Source organism: Eulemur rufifrons, chromosome 23 (assembly GCF_041146395.1).
Source record: "Eulemur rufifrons isolate Redbay chromosome 23, OSU_ERuf_1, whole genome shotgun sequence".
In the NCBI taxonomy this organism is placed as follows: domain Eukaryota; kingdom Metazoa; phylum Chordata; class Mammalia; order Primates; family Lemuridae; genus Eulemur; species Eulemur rufifrons.
Window position 1 is genome coordinate 22,086,105 of NC_091005.1, and position 17,907 is coordinate 22,104,011.

At 45.1% G+C, this 17,907-nt stretch overlaps 1 protein-coding gene across 1 annotated transcript in view; it reads left to right on the top strand.

The window, feature by feature from the left end:
- The window catches only part of HSD17B2 (hydroxysteroid 17-beta dehydrogenase 2), a 51,440-nt gene that overhangs the window by 25,066 nt on the left and 8,467 nt on the right, over nt 1-17,907 (top strand). The window contains exons 2-3 of the mRNA XM_069497793.1: nt 249-461; nt 1,901-2,086. Coding sequence (XP_069353894.1) covers nt 249-461; nt 1,901-2,086 — 399 coding nt within the window. The remainder of the gene's footprint in view (nt 1-248; nt 462-1,900; nt 2,087-17,907) is intronic.

The window sequence follows — 17,907 nt, forward strand, 5'->3', positions numbered from 1 at the left end:
TCTTCCTCTGAGACTTTCTCCTTCCACCTGTGCCCATCCTACCCTACCTCCCTTTCTGTAGATGGAGAAATGTGTCTGTTTTGGTTTCTCTGCCCATTTCACCACTTAGCATATAAAAAAACTTCCTCAGGACCCCCCTCTGTGGAGAACATGGTCAATCCTAGACAACATAAAATGTTTTCCTTATTAAATCATTTCTCTGGTCACTTTGGTTTGAGCTCACTCCCTCTTGCCTTGACCCTTTACAGGTGGTGATTCTGGGATTGGCCATGGCTTGTGCAAGTATCTGGACAAGCTGGGCTTCACAGTATTTGCTGGCGTTTTGGATGGAAAGGGTGCAGGAGCAGAGGAATTGCGAAGAACCTGCTCCCCACGCCTCCTGGTGCTCCAGATGGACATCACCAACCCGGAGCAGATAAAAGATGCTCTCAGCAAAGTTGCAGAGAAGGTGCAGGACAGAGGTATCGCCTTCCGCCACCTGCGCCCACAATGGCCCTTCACCCTCCTCCCAAACGCCCAACTCTGTTCCAGCCTAGGATGCCATGCCCTCATACCCCTCTGGCCAATGACTGCCCCTGACAACACCTGCACTGAGCCCTTGCCACACACAGGGGCCTGCACAGACATGAAGACGTTAGGCATGACCTAGACATGGGTCCTGTCCTCACAAGACTTCCAGAATTCTCTATGCCATCCCCTCCACCATCTTCCTGGTCACTCTCCCATGCATCACTGCCCCCTGCCCCCTCATTGATTTCCTCCCAGCAATATTAACATGGCTTAGGATTTCCCCCAGCTTGGGGAAAAACAGCTTCATGTGACTGTCCTGCTATACTCACTGCCCTTTCTCTTCTCTCTCCATCATGGCCAAGCTCTTTGGGACCCTGGAGCCCTCCGCTTCCACTTCTTCACCTCCACCTAAACAGTGGCTCTCACCACGCCCCCTCGCTGCTCCACCAGAGCAAATCAGCATTGTCCTGAAGCCCAAGTTCTTGGCTTCTCTGTGGTACCCAAACATGTCAACACACCCACCTCCTTGGCTTTGGAGTCCCCAGTCCCCTATCGCCCGCCCATCTCTCTGTTTCTGACTTAAGATGCTGCAATATGGCCTGGGCATTGGAGTTTTCTAAAGCTTCCCAGGTGATCCTAATGTGCTGTTAAGAGCTAAAACCACCACTTGTAGGCAATGATTCTCTAGATGTGGTCCAAACCTGCAGTATCAGCATCACCTGGGAACTTGCTAGAAATGCAAGATTCTCAGGCCCCACCCAGATACTCCAAGCCAGAGTCTCTGCAGGTGGGGACAGCAATCTGTGTTTGAACAAGCCCTCCTGGTGATTCCGAGTATCAGCAGCAGGTCAAGGGGTTCGTGCTGGTTGGGCCAGAGAATACGGCTTGGAGACTCTATCAGGGACCCCAAAATCATCCCAGGTCTTGGTGCTTCCCCTCTAATTTTCCTGCTTCTTTAGGAAATCTTTTCCAGTGTATGGATTGAGAAAAACAGGCTCTTATATCATTCTGCATTGTTGTAAAGATATTATACTGTCTCTATGTGCTCCTTTGAGGGAGAAATAGGAGGCTCTTGAAACTTCAAAGCCAGCCGAAGACTCTCATCCTCCCGTATACAAGGCACATCTAGCTGCCTGGATGTAGGAAAGGGCTTTGAGGCAATAGGAAAAAAACCCCAAAACTATTGCTTCATATTTCACAAATTTACTCTTCACACAACTCTCCAAGGTAGGTCATTTTAGGTATCCAGAGAGTCTGAGACGTGAGAGTTTATGATCTGCCTAGATCCTAAATCTCAAAGGGGTGTGTCTGACTCCAGAGCTTGATGTGTTAAAAATCCTCATGTTCTCCAGTCCTGCCCAGCCTCAAAGCTGTTCCTTTCCTTCCCCAGGACTGTGGGCTGTGGTCAACAATGCCGGGGTCTTGGGCTTTCCATGCGACGGGGAGCTCATTCCCATGAGTCAGTACAGACGGTGCATGGCGGTGAACTTCTTCGGCACTGTGGAAGTCACGAAGGCATTTCTGCCTCTTCTTAGGAAATCCAAGGGGAGGCTGGTGAATATGAGCAGCATGTCAGGTGAGTCAGCCTTTGCCCCATGGTGATGGGGTGCCCGACACAAGACGGGGCTCACTGTATTCTTTGTGGCTGAACAAGAAAGCAGGGCACAGAAAGGCAGGGCGAAGTCAGGATTGCATATATTCACTGTTGACCTTAATACGATAGGACCTTTCTTTCCTTTCACATCCTTTCATGCACAAACTCTTATCTGCCTTCCAACTCATCTATGCATTACTGAGGATTTAGGGTTCTTACATATCTTCACAACAGCTGAGCCAGGATGCGCCAGTGGACCCTCTGTCTCCGTTTCAAAGGACAAATAGTCGACAGCATGACTCAAGGGCTTAACAATCTCCCGTTCCATAAACAATGTCCATGCATGTGATAGCATACCCCTTCTTCTAGGACAGACATTTTTAAACCGGGATTCTTCAGGGCCTTACTCAGCTTTGGGAAACATCCGTGGGATTGTCTTTTGGGTCACTGCACGGGTGAGAGGGCAGCCAAAGGGACGGGCTCTGGACTGCAGAATCCTGCCTTCAGATACAGGAAAACTCCTCTTCACTGTTGGATCAATGAATTCTGAGTACTATTTTCTTAAATAAAGAGTGTAAATAGTTGTGTTTTTTTGTTTGATTGGTTCTTGTGTTTTTGTTTGTTTCTTTGTAATGTGAATGATGGTTCTAGAAGAATTTCTTCGAGGGGGATCCTTTGTATTTTCTCAACGGTTACCGTTTTGCCCATCACGTTCCCTTTCCAGCTGGGACTCAGTAACTTCCTTGAAACTAACTGCTGTGTGTCTTGGACTAAAGTCATTCGTTGGCCTGAGGCATAAGCAATGGAGGGAGGGAAAGAGGGAAGTGAGAGAGAGACAGAGAGAGAGAGAAAGAGAGAGAGCAGATTCCTCTAGGAGTCTTCCCCCAGGATGGTTAGGAGCAATGAGTATTACATCGTAACTTACATGAGAACCCCGAAGCATGTCCAATCCCTTGTCACCTTGCTAAAGCAAATGAATCCCAAGGACACTCAGATGCAGTATTTTATCCCCATCTTTGTTCTGAACGTAGCCCTACATAGTGACCTCTGTGGAAGCTTCCCCCTTTCTCAATTCCTTGAAACTGGTATGTCTGAGAAAGTCTCATTTATTCAACAAATATTTATTGTTAATAAAATAACTGATCTTCCTTGGCATGTTGTCAAGGATGATTTTCCCCTTTTCTCTGTTTATTCTCGACTTTGAGCAGCTCCTTCATGCATAAGATTTTACTTGAGTTCTTGCTAACATACAGAGTATGTGCTTTAGGCCCAGTGTCTGGCATGTAGTAGCAGCTCAATTAATAAATGAAGAAATGCAAGTGAGTGACTGAGTGAACAACGAAAGACAGATGAATGGATGGGGAGCAAAGAACTTCCATTACAGAGGATGCCCATTCATATATCTTCAACTTGGCCTCTAGGGGACTTTCCAAGCCAGAATTTCCTACTCTGTTGTCATACATTCCCACTGAAAGAAAGCTTTGAGTATTCAAGTAAATCCACATCTCACTCTTATTCTCACCCCCTCATTGTGCAAATGCTTTATACTCAGCCTTACTATTTCCATTCCATTTTCTTAGGATCATTAACAAGTTAACAAGTCTGAAACAAAACCCTCTGCCAGCCATCCCAAGCTTGCTCTCCTGAGTTCGTTCTGTCTTCTGGTCTTTTGTGTTCTAGAGCTTTGAGCCTTCTTGGACAAGCTCCTCCCTATGTCTCTCTCGCCCTTCTCCCACTCAATCACCAAGATGTATGGGGTCTGCCCTTATCACATCCACCTTTGAATTCTTATGTCACGGAGAAACTCTAGAAACAAGTTCATTTGTAGGACTCAGCATCCACCCAAGGCATTTTATGAAGCTGGTAAAACAATAGCAAGAAATTACCAGAGATGGGAGGCACAGGTACTCCCTGTGGGCAGGCAGAAACGAAGCTCTTACATGATGACAGTTTCCCTTTGTATTAGTTTGCTAGGCTGCCATGGAAAATACTACACACTGGGAGGCTTAAACAGCAGAAATTTCTTTACTCACAGTTATGGAGGCTGGAAGCCCAAAATCAGGGTGTCAGCAGGGTTGGTTTCTCCTGAGGTCTCTCTTCTTGGCTTGCAAATGACCACCTTCTTGCTGTGTCCTCACACGGTCATCACTCCATCTGTGTGTTTGCATCTCTGATGTCTCTTCCTCTTCTTATAAGGATGCCATTCATGCTGAACAAGGGTGCCCCACCCTTATGACCTCTTTTAACCTTAATCACTTCTATAAAGGTCTATCTCCAAATATGGTCACATTCTAAGGTCCTGGGGGTTAGGACTTCAACACATGAATTTTTGGTGGGAGGCACAATTCAGTCCCTGACACCCTCATTGATGAAGAACAAAGGAATTCAGCAGAGAACACAGTGAGGGAGACTCCCTAGCACTTACTGGAGAGTTTTGTGAAATAACATAAAAAAGATTTTGAGCAGGAAAAGAAAAGCTAGAATGTAACACAAGGTTTAAGAAAGTCAAGAGATGTGTAAAAGGCAATATATAACCAACAAATTCACAGAGATTAACATCCAATGTGATGCTGACTCGATGATGTATCACTTGGCAAAATTAATATCATAGCAATTTTGGAAAACATGCTTATTTGGGAGTTCATCACTGTTACTCTCCTCATTTTGAAGCAAGGAGCATGGAGGGAGGGAGAGGCAGTCAGTCACTACTAAGCGTTCTCCAAAGGGAGCGCAGGGCTGCCCTGACCCATCAGATTGTCTTGAGACTGGCACCTCTGTCACCTTCTGAAGTGACAAGAATTTTGGTGGTAGAGATTTATCATAGGATTTGTACCAGCCAGGAAAGGCTGAGCTGGAATTGATAACTCTGTTCCAATTATTTGTTGCCACAGAGCAAATAACTCTGAAGAAACTAGCTCAGGATGCTGTGAGTAGGCAGCTGGTCTGGTGGGGAGAATAATGGTCCCCCAATGACATCCACATCCCAATCCCTGGGTTACCTTATGTGACAAAGGGGACTGTGAAGATGTAATGGCGTGAAGGACCTTGCTGGGGAGGTTATCCTGGCCTGTGTGGGTGGACCTGATGCAATCGCAAGGTCGTTATAAGAGGGAGAAAGGAGGTCAGAGGCAGAGGCAGACTGGGAGATGGTACTTTGCTGGCTCTGGAGATGGAGGAAGGGGCCGTGAACCAAGGAATGCTGGTGGCTTCCAGAAGCTGGAAAAGTCAAGGGAACTAATTCTTCCCTGAAATCTCCAGAAGAAACACAGCCCTGACGACACCTTGATTTTAGCCCAGTGGAATTTTTGACCTCCAATGTGTAAGATACCAAATTTACATTGTTTATGCCACTAAGTTAGTGACAATTTGTTACAGCAGGAATAGAAAACTAATACATCTGTTTGTGCTAGATATCAGATCAAATACCTCTGGGTCCATCCCAGTTTCTTTAAAGGTGGGGTACATCTACCCTTTCTCCATGTTCACCCCTTCCCAAATATTGATATTCCTTCCCATATCCAACGTGGGCTGTCACATCAAGGCTCACTCTGCCCCAGGCCTTCCAAGCACTCCTGAGACACATACAGGCAGATATCCTTCTTAGCAAGACGTCAGTTCTTGCTGTAATGATAAATGCATGTTTTACAATCTCAATATGCTTTTCTCTAGGTTAATCTTTAATGATCTCTGATTTGTAACATATCACATGCACCTCATTACTTATCCCAAAGATTTTCCTTTTCCCCAAATTCAAAGTCCATTCCTCCCAGTCTTATGTAACCCAGGTCCCTGTGGATATTCTCTCTTCATTGTTTACACCATGTTGAATTAACACTTAGCAGTTTATTGCAACCCGTGAGAGCAAACCAAGTCCAGAAAACATGGATTTTATTAAAGATTCTTTTGAAAGATGGAGGAGAGGGTGTAGCCCATACCACAAAGCACATTTGAATTAAAATCCCATTAGATGCTTTTCTTTCTCCTTCCAGACGTTTTCAGTTGCTAGCCACCTCCCGTCTGGTCACCTTCCCATCCCTGTCCTCCTCGGCTCCCAAATCTTCCCTGTCTCTTTCCTTCTCCTCTTTCCATCTCTTTTCCTCCTGCCTGGCAGGTTCATCTACCATCCACCTGCTCTCAGCAGCTCAATAAACAACCCCCTCCCCACCTGCAGTATCTGCCCTCCTTAGAAGGCAAGAGGGGTGCAGAGCAGGAGAAAGGATTATTATGACGAATTGTGTTTGCTGATCACAGAGTGGGTTTGCCTGCTCTATTCACCTCCTGTCTGGGACTCTCACGCACAAACTGAAGCCATCCTACATGAACGTCCCTGATTTCTTGACTCTTCCTCCTCCTTCACTCCTCCCCCAGCTCATCCTTTCCTCCCTTCTCCTCTCGACTAACCCCTTCCCTCTCCGTGTGCCCTCATTCTACTGCAGGGCGATTCCTTACCTAACCTTCAATCCCTTCCTCTCTGAAGGGGGCTGGGAGCCAGGAGGGTGGGGCTCTCTCCTCCACTTCCTGGTTGGGTGACCACCATCCCACAGCCATGTGGCCTCTCTAAGCTCCACTTTTCTTCCCATAAAGTGGAGGAACACACGTAGGTGTGTTCTGAGGCTTAAATGAAATCATCCACATAAAGTTCTCAGTGTGGTCCCTCATGTGTATGTCTGTTCCCTAGAGGGTATGAGTCATTATTATTTCTATTAATGGACACTGCCCTGCATCCCTTTCACTTCTTTTTCTTTTTTTTTTTTACTGTGAGACAGGGTCTTACCCTGTTGCCCAGGCTAGTGTGCAGTGATGCAATCATAGCTCACGATAACCTTGAGTTCCTGGCATCAAACAATCCTCCTGGCTCAGCCTCCCGAGTAGGTGGGACACAGGTTCATGCCACCACCACACCCAGCTAACTTTTTAAAAAAATATTTTTGTTGAGACAGGATCTTGCTATGTTGCCTAGGTCTCGAAATCCTGGCCTCAAGCGATGTTCTTCCTGAGCCTCCCAAAGCCCTGGAATTATAGGCGTGAGTCACTGTGCCTGGCCCTGCCCGGGTTTTAATCCTGTCTCTACCCCTGACAATTGCAGGACCTCAGGCAAAGTGCTGAACCTCTGGGTTACACATCCTCATTTTAAAATAAGGATAATAGTAATTGGCTCATATGGGGGCCATGGAGAGATGAGATGAAATGACACTTGTTTCAACTTTAGCCTTCAGCTGGGCACCTAGGGAATGACACAGTAGCAGTAGTGGCCCAAAGCCATCATCATGAAGTCTGGGAGAGAAGATGACTGTGTGCCTGTGGCTTCTTGTCCTGCCAGCTGCTGGCATCACCACCCTTGACTGTGACACCAAGTCGTCTTCCATCCTTCTGCCCCCTGTCACTTACCAGCTTCTGGGCAGATAACCCTGACAGGTCACCTCTTCCAGATTTGACCACGTTTACTCTGGGATATTTTCCCTACTATAATAACATGTTTCGCATCCCTCTCACACAAATAGCGTAGCTCTTTAACCCAAATCCCAGCATGGCAGTTGGATAAATATTTAACCAGGACGCAGAGGAATCGAGAGGCAGCTCTTTGATTGATTGCACAAAGGGCAGTTGGAAAATCTTTCCGTTTGAGAGGTCTAAAAGCTTTTTCTGGCCAGTTTTCCTCTTCAGAAATCGCAGAGTAAACACTTACATGCTGTGCTTGAATGAGAACAGCTGAAAACAAACCCTTCTAAAATGGCTCAGGCCTCAGGGACTTTGAGAGAGTAGTGCTTTGAATCTTGCTCTTCAATTACTAGCTGGGTGACCTGGGGCACGCCATCTCACTTGCCTATGCCTCTATTTTGTCATCTGTCGAATGGGGATGATATAGCACCTGAGTCTAGGGCAGTGTTTCTCGACCTCAGCATTACTGACATTTTTGTGGGGGGAGGATAATTCTTTCTGTGGGGGACTGTCCTGTGCATTATGGGGTGTTTAACGGCACCCAGGCCCTCCACCCATTAGATGCTACTAGCACCCACCCCCAGTTGTGACAAATCTTCAGACATTGCACATGTCCACTGGGGAGCAACATCATGCCCAGTTGAAAACCTGTGGTCTTGGCTGTTGATTTAAATGCATGGGGGGTTCTGAGGGCTTAGCGTAGTTACGGGTATATGGAAAGTACCCTAGTAAAATGAACTTCTCTACTTAGAGACAGTAGTAATAGCTGTCTACCACATCAAGCTATTTAAAATACATTTAAAGTACTTTATACCAATGTAGGAAACCTTGGAGATTCTTACAAGTCTACAAATTAAAAGGACCCAGTACAGTTGGCAGTTTCAGTCCTGAGCCTTGTCTCCACCCAGAGTTGACAGTGGAATTGTTCCTGGACTTTTTCTTGCCCAGAAAGGCAGCCTTAAGGGAATCCTTTGGCAAATCATTCAGCCAGTTCCTCGGGTGCTCAGTGGCATGACAGGCAGCCAAGGCTGAGATCTTCGCCAACACTCTCCAGGGCTCTTGTGGGTGAGGGAAAGGGCTTAGAACAAGATTGAGTGAACTTCTCCACTCTGGTTGTGTTAGATGTTTACATGCCTAAAATCACTTAATTCTAACATTTGTGGGATGCAGACAATTAATTTTCTAGATCAAGCACTCTGTAGCCTGGGCTCGTATAGCTGGTGAGTGATGGTGTCACGGTTTGAACCCGAGTCTTTTCTACTCCAAGTTCTGTGTTCTTCACATCTGTCCAGGCAGTCAAAGAACACGTCAGGCAAGCAGGAGACATAAATACAAACCGTAACTCTTGTCTGTTAAAATGATGAGTAAGAAGCGTTAGCAATTTAGAACTGTCTCTTACACCAGTGCTTCTCAAACACCCATGTGGCGTAGAAATCACCTGGCGGTCTTGTTAAAATGCAGACTCTGACCACCAAGTTGTTCTGGGTGGGGCCTAAGATTTCACATTTCTATAACTATTTCCTCAGTGATGTTGGTCCTAATGGTCCCTGGACCACGCTTTCCAACTTCAGCTGTGTCAGAATCACCAGGAGGGCTTCCAAAAACACAATTACTAGAAATCAAAACTACAGGCCGGGCGCAGTGACTCACGCCTGTAATCCTAGCACTTTGGGAGGCAGAGGCGGGTGGATCGCTCAAGGTCAGGAGTTCGAGATCAGCCTGAGAAAGAGTGAGACCCCGTCTCTACTAAAAATAGAAAGAAATGATCTGGACGGCTAAAAATATATACAGAAAAAATTAGCTGGGCATGGTGGCGCATGCCTGTAGTCACAGCTACTCGGGAGGCTGAGGCAGTAGGATCGCTTAAGCCCAGGAGTTTGAGGTTGCTGTGAACTAGGCTGACGCCACGGCACTCACTCTAGCCCGGGCAACAGAGTAAGACTCTGTCTCAAAAAAAACAAAAAAACAAAAAAAAAACCCTACAATAAGATTAACCCCCTTACTAACATGGCTATAATGAGAAACAAAACAAAACAGAAAACAACACATATGGTAAGGATGTAGAGAAATTGGAGCCCTCATATACCATTGTTGGGAATGTAAAATGGTTCAGCTGCTGTGAGTTAAATTTGTCAGTTTAACTCACTAAGTTAAACATGATTACCGTGTGAACAAGCAATTCCACTCCGAGGTATATACCTAAGAGATAGAAAACAGATGTGCAAATAAAAACTTGTACACGGATGTGCATAGCAGCATTATTCATAATAGCCAAAAGTGGAAACAACCCAAATGTCCATAAATGGATCATTGGATAAATAAAATGTGGCATTTCTATACAAAGAAATATTATTCAGCCTTAAAAATGAGTGAAGTACTGATACATGTGGCAATGGACCTTGAAACATGAGGCTAAGTGAAACAGTCAGAAGAGAGAGGGTCGCTACAATTTTTTTGTAAGCTTCAAAATGGTAACTTCAAGTCCGCTGTTCTTAGCCCACTGCCAACAATATACCACAATGTCAAGGAAAGACCATGACCACCAGAGCGAATTCAACAAAGTAAATATTTAATTTATTCCCTTGCCAAGTAGGGTAACATAGGCCAGGGAACAAATTCACTAACTAGTTCACAGAGGCGGAAAAGGTTGGGGGTGCAGGTGATTTAGAGGGGGAGAGGATGATTTTTCATGCCTACACTAAGTAAGGATAGAAAGTTTGCAGTCTAGGTCTAGGAAGGGTAAATGATTCCACAGCTCTGTACACAGTGGGTTAAGACAGGTCCTGTTATTGCTCAAGTGTATTAGTCTGCTCAGACTGCCATAACAAAATACCATGAATTGGGTGGCTTAAATAACAGAAATTTATTTTCTCATAGTTTTTTAGGCTAGAAGTTCCAGATCAGGGTGCCAGCATGGTTGGTTTCTGGTGAGGGCCCTGTTGCTGGCTTGGAGAGAGACCTACCTTCTTGCTGTATCCCCACACGGCCTTTCCTCAGTGTGTGTAAGAAGAGAGAAAAGTCTCTGGTGACTCTTCTTATAAGGACACTAATTCTATCAGATTAGGGCCCCGTCTTTTGAATCTCATTTAACCTGAACTACTTTCTTACAGGGCCCATTTCCAAATACAGCTATCCTGGGGATTAGGGCTTCAGCATATGAATTTTGGGGGAACACATTTAGTCCATAACAAGGGGCTTTCTCTTATGTCACCCAATAACAGATCACTCAAAGTATTTCAGTAATATGAGATGAGTAAGTATAAGATCTGCTATACGACAATCTGCCTATAGTTAACAACATTGTTTTGTACACTTAAAAATCTGTTAAGAGGGTAGATCTCATGTTGTGTTTTTACCATGATAAAATTTAAATTTATTTTTTTAATTTATTTTATTTATTTTTTTTAATTTTTATAAAAATCAAACAAAGATAGAGTCTCCCTCTGTTGCCCGGGCTAGAGTGAGTGCTGTGGCATCAGCCTAGCTCACAGCAACCTCAAACTCCTGGACTTAAGCGATCCTACTGCCTCAGCCTCCCGGGTAGCTGGGACTACAGGCATGCGCCACCATGCCCGGCTAATTTTTTCTATGTATTTTAGTTGGCCTAAAATTTAAATTTAAATTAAAAAAAAATAGAGAATCTACCTGACAGACAATGAAGGTACATAAGGTCAAGAAGCGAGGAAGCCTTGAGACACTGTGGCTCCTTGTCAGCAAGCCTTGGGCACCTACATTTATATCAACTCATGCCATCAGGGATTTTGAACACTAATATAAAACGTTAACAGCAAGGCTGGATCTATGAGTTTGAACCATTACAATACTGCTATTTTGTAGGTAAGCAATGGTCTAATATTGGCAATTTTACAGGGTTCAACATAATATAAAAGACACATGTGTCTTAAATGTTTGGTCCAAAGCATGTTTTCTTGTTTAGATTTATAATGTGCAACATAATCTTGTCTCACCATGCTATGTGTCATACTTACTGTCTTAGTCTGCTTTGTGCTGCTGTAACAGAATACGGCAGACTGGGTAATTTATAATGAACAGAAATTTATTGGCTCACAGTTGTGGAGGCTGGGAAGTCCAAGATTGGATTGAGGGACTGCCATCTGGCAAGGATGTTCTTCATAACACATCTACTCCCAAGGTGACAGCATTAATCCATTCACTCTACCCTCATGGCCTAATCACCTCTCATTAGGCTCCACCACCTAACACTGTTGCATTGGGGAATAAGTTTCCAACACATGCTTTTTGGGGAAGGCATTCAAACCATAGGACTTATGTCATCCTTAATTAAGGCAGTACATCACTGTGAAAGCTCGTGTTCACAAATATGCAACAAAACCTCTAATGTAACAGTTCCAGAGATAGTATTCAAAAGAATCACTTGCCTTGGTTTTAAATGCACGTTCTGTTTCAGTAGGTTTAGGGTGGGTCTTAGCAATTCACATAATAAACAAATGCAGCCGGAGAGTCTGAAGCTAGTGCACTTATCACTCCAAGAAACACTGAACATATGGAGACATTTGTGCTATTGAGATATTACTGTGAAAAACTTGAGTCGCGCTAAAACAGGAAACCCTTATATAGAGCTTACTTTGTGCCAGGCACTATTCTATTATGCATTCATTTAACTTTCACGACAACCCTATGATGCATGTACTATCATTATTCTTAATTTACAGATTCAAGGGCAAAGGCACGTAAGCATTAAGTAACTTTCCTGAGGACAGGGTTAATCAATGGCAGAACTGGGATTTGAACACGGGCAGCGTTAGCTCCAGAATCCAGATCTTAACCACTGCCCTCCGCTGACCTGCCTTCTACCTGGCCAACCTTCATCGTCTTCATGGAGAAGTGAGAACTTAGGCTAACCCCTACACTGTTATAACAGTGTGACTTTGGCCGGGCGCGGTGGCTCACGCCTGTAATCCTAGCACTCTGGGAGGCCGAGGTGGGTGGATGGTTCGAGCTCAGGAGTTCGAGACCAGCCTGAGCAAGAGCCAGACCCCGTCTCTACTAAAAAAATAGAAAGAAATTATATGGACATCTAAAAATATATATAGAAAAATTAGCCGGGCATGGTGACACATGCCTGTAGTCCCAGCTACTCGGGAGGCTGAGGCAGGAGGATTGCTTGAGCCCAGGAGTTTGAGGTTGCTGTGAGCTAGGCTGACGCCACGGCACTCTAGCCCGGGCAACAGAGTAAGACTCTGTCTCAAAAAAAAAAAAAAAAAAAAAAAAACAGTGTGACTTTGAACAGGTTGCTTTAACTTCTTTGACGTTTCTTACCAGTATAAAGAAGGAGTTGGGTTTCAAACACTAAGATTTTATGAAACTAACACTTGCTTACATAAAAATCAGCTGGTCATCTGTGGCAAGAAGGGAACCAGTTTAATGAGGGCCTGTTTGATGCCAAATGTCCTAGTAAAATTTGTATCAGTTAACTCTTTGTTTTTAGTGACAGGATCAAACCTCAAATTAGCTTAAACCAAGAATGCACGAGGAATTTATTAACTCACCATTTGTCTGGGTCCAAGTTTTAAGATGAGGTCAGTGTAATTTTTCCCCACCTCCAATCTCCATTTCCATTTCTTCTTCCAGCCCTTCCTCCCTGTTTCTTTCCATATGATTTTTTCTACTTATCTTCTCCTATGCTGTAGAAAAACGGTCTCTAAGAGCCAAGAACGGTATGAAAATGCCCCTAAGTAGTTAGAAATAAACAATAAAACCGTCTCTTCTCCACCATCATTTCTGTTTCCAAGAAAGACTCTGGCTCAGTTTGGGTCATGTGCTCACCCCCAACCCAATCTTCATGTCTAGACGATGGTGGGCTATTTATGATCAGCTTTCTCCCTTAACGAGAGGGACAGAACCATTGACTGACAGCCTTCCCAGAGAGACAGGGAGATGAAGACAGGTGCATCTCAAAAGGAAATTACAGGGGCTAAACCAAAGTTTCAATACTAATGTTAAGAATAGTGGTGAAAATTGACATGAACTGTTCTAGGTATCTATACTTCAATGCCCATGTTCTTTATTTTTAATTGCAATTTTTATTGAGATAAATGTAATCTGAAGTTGTAAGGAATAGGAGAGACCCTATATACCCTTTACCTAGTGTATCTGCATGGTAAGATGTTGCAAAACTCTAGTGCAATATTACCATATATTGACATTGATACAATCCATCAACCTTATTCCAATTTCCCCTGTTTTATATGTACGCGCGCGCGGGCGTGTGTGTGTGTGTGTGTGTGTGTGTGTGTCTGTGTATTTGGTTCCATACAATTGTATTATCCTATGATCTTTTAAATTATGTTGTGTGGCCTTCAAATAATTGAGGCTAAACAGCCAAATTCAAAACACAGTTTCAAAAGTGAGGCAGACAGCATACTAGAAGCAGCCCGCGAGCACGCAGCTCCGAAGGAAAGAATGGTAAACTGCGGGCAGATGCCTATGGATAGCTCTTTTCGGAAGCAACACTGTGAAACCTCAGAGAAGCAGGTGTGAAGGAGAAGGAGACGGGGAAATTCATTCGACAAGATCCAAGGGCTCTATGGGGAGGCATCTACACACGGGGAGGATTAGGAGGATAGGGCGCTGGGGCACCGTGCTCACCTCACAGGCACTGTGGCCGAGCTGTGATTGGGCTCCCTTCACTGCCACAGACCTTGTCTGGACCGACCAAGGAGCTGCCTAGAGTCTGGGCAGTCATTGTACTGGAGAACAGACACAGTAAGGATCCGGTGGCTGCAGATCCTGGGTTTCTACAGCTGATGCCATCCTGAGCTCTCAGGTGCATGGCACCCGGTCTGCATGGAACTCAGCTTTGCAGCCTTCATATCGCCTCCACTGGACTGGAGAGGGAGCAAACTGAGTGGACACTCCCCTGAGCCAAGTGCCCCTTGCCCCAGGGTGGCGGGATCTGAGCAGAGCAGTTGTCTCTGGCAATATAGGCTCAACTGGGGAAGCACTGGACAACTGCCTCAGTGGGACCTGGGGGGTGAGGAGAACGCCATGGTCCCTGAGCTGCTGGAACTGACCTCTGCCTGTGCAACTTGGCAGCTGTGGCCCCAAGCTGGAGGAACAGCCTGGCGCCTGTGTGGCCCTGCTTTCACGGGCCCCAGTTCCAGCTCTGAGGCCCTCATGCCAGAGCCTGAGGGCCTGGCCCTGTGGCTCCAGAGCTCCTTCCAGGCCTGGGACACTGTCCCTGAGATTCTAGCACTGCATCTGGACCCCAAACCCTACCCCTGAGTCTCCACCACTGCTGCTGGGCCAGTAGAACTGCCCCAAGGCCCAATGCCCTGCCAGGGACCCCCCCCCAAGCTTCAAGCCACCATTATACCTGGACCTAGTTTGAGCAAATGCCCACAGCACAGGAACCCATGACCACTGCCTCGATAGCCTCACCCAGCTGCCACTGTCACCTCTGTGGGGAGACCCCAGGCAGAGCAATCCTCACAATGCCAGCCTCCATGGAGAGGGTCTCACCCAGCCCCCTACTTGAACTTCCTACAACGATCTGGGGAACAACTCCCAAACCTGCACAAAGATCATCCAGTGCTGGCTTGAACTGTGGCAATCCCAGGTGAACATGGAACAGCTGCACTACAAGGTTTTAGTACCCACACACCTCCCCTGCCACATCAACACTCCAGAGGAGGGGAAAAGCATTATCTAGGGACCCCCCTTCTTCTAATCAAGAAGGAGAGTTTCCAGCACAGGAGATCAGGTGTCCTGCAAACCAACCGAGAAAAGAGGATTCAGATGATAAGAAACCAGCAAAAGAACCCCGGAAACATGAATAAACAAAACAGATTAACACCCCCAAGGGATCACAATGGAGCTACAGTGGTGGACTCCAACCACAAGGAAATTGCTGAAATGACAGAAACAGAATTCAGGATATGGATGGCAAATAAGATGAATGGAATTGAAAACAAAGCTGGAAATCAAAGAAGCCAAGCAAAATATTTCAGGAAAACAATGAAAAAGTTGCCGAAGTGCTAGACAACATAAGAAAGGCTAGAATAGAACTTAAAGAAATGAGAGAGTCATTTAGGGATTTTCAAAACACAGCAGAAAGCTTCAACAACAACTAAACCAAGGAGAAGAAAAAGAATCTCAGAGCTTGAAGACAAGGCTCTTAGGCTAACCCAGTCATTCAAAGAGGCAGAGAGGAGAATAATAAAGACTGAGCAATCATTGAGATGTGGGACTATGTGAAACAAACTAACATACGAATTACAGGTATGAGGGAGAAGAAGAAAGAGCGAAAAGCATGGGAAATCTATTTGAGGAAATTATTGAGGAAAGCTTCCCTGGTGTCACCAGAGATTCAGACATCCAGATACAACGTGGTCTGGAAAGATTTGTAGCAGACAGGACATCTCCAAGGCACACAGTAACCAACCTGGCCAAAGTCAAAATGAAGGAGCAAATTCTACAAGCAGCAAGACGAAAGCAAGAACTAACCTACAAAGGAAGACCTATCAGGCTAACTGCAGACTTCTCAGCAGAAACCTTACAAGCCAGAAGGGACTGGGGCCTGTCTTAAAGATTCTTAAACAGGACAACTGCCAGCCTAGAATTTTGTATTCTGCAAAACTAAGTTTCACAATTGATGGAGAAATTAAGTCTCTTCTAGACAAGCAAACACTGAGGGAATTTGTCATGACCAGACGTGCCCTGCAGGAAATACTCAGAATTGCATTATTCATAAATCAGCACAATAGACACCCACCAGTGTAAAATCACCCCCAAAACGCTAAAGTGTTTATGAAACAATAGCACAAGAGGAAAAGCAATAAGGTACTACCCAACACGATAAACAGAACAGCATCCCACACATCAGTTCTACCACTCAACATTAATGTTCTGAATGCTCCATTCAAAAGACACAGGCTGGCTGAATGGATGAAAAAAACACAACTCAAGAATCTGCTGTCTCCAGGAAACACATCTAAACCACAAGGACACACACAGACTCAACATGAAAGGATGAAAAAAATATTCCATGCAAACAGAAGCCAAAACATGTTTTCATGAAGTGCCTGAAATGGCCAATGTCTCTACTAAGATTATCTTTTAAAAATCAGACCTAGGCAATACACCATGACCCTTGCAATCCATGTTCCCTTTGTGCATAGAAACAAGCTCAGTGTTTTTTGGGAGTGTAGAAGGAGGCAGCTGAAAGCCTGTCTAGAAACAAGGGTCTGTCCTACCCACAACAAGACTGTAAAGTGGGGTGGGCGTGGTGGCTCACGCCTGTAATCCTAGCACTCTGGGAGGCCAAGGTGGGAGAATCACTTGAGGTCAGGAGTTCAAGACCAGCCTGAGCAAGAGCAAGACCCCGTCTCTACTAAACATAAAAAAATTAGCTGGGTGTGGTGGCACGCACCTGTAGTCCCAGCTACTCGGGAGGCTGAAGCAAGAAGATTGCTTGAGCCCAGGAGTTTGAGGTTGCTGTGGGCTAGGCTGATGCCACGGCACTCTACTCAGGGCAGTAGAGTGAGACTCTTGTCTCAATAAAACAAACAAACAAACAAACAAAAAGACTGTAAGGTGATGACATAGGTTTCCCTCATAAAAATGAGCCTTAATAAATGTTAGATGTGGGTATGAGCCATATTTTGTTGACTCAAATTCTCATGCTGAATACTGTAACTTTTGGATGTAGGTAGGACTTAGGGCAAGAGCGCTCAGGGCTAAGATGCTATTTTCCCATGGATGAAGCATGTCTAACTAGAAGAATGAAAGAGACCTTGGCAGGGAAAAGGAATCAATTGCAAAATGCTGACGTCAAGAGAACAAAAAAACAAGCACAAACTAGAGACAAGTTTGGTTTGGTGAGAAACACTATGGACTGAGACAGCTGGTAGAACCAGGCTGTGTGGCAAGATAAAACAGGGTACACTGGAGTTCTTCCTCCCTTCCCTGAACAATTGTGCAAATGGTGGTGGTGGGGGGAGCGGCGTGGGCAGGGAGTTAGGCAGAGTAAAATACTCATAAGGTCATCTCTGTCTTCTGCTGAGATGTCCATGGTCTCTTGAAGTGCAGTGGCTTCTTCTTTTTAATTTTTTAAAAAATAGAGATGTGATTGACATACACTCAATTGCCCATAAAGTATACAATTTGATACATTTGAACATATGTGTATACCCATGAAATCATCACCACAATAAAGACAGTGTACGTGTCCATCATCCTCAAAAGCCTCCTCGTCTGCCTCTCCAATCCCTCTCTCTTTCTCCTTCCCACCTGTATTAGTTTGCTAGGCTTCCATAACAAAATAGCATAGACTGGATGGTTTAAATGACAGAAATTAATTTCTCACCATTCTGCAGGCTGGA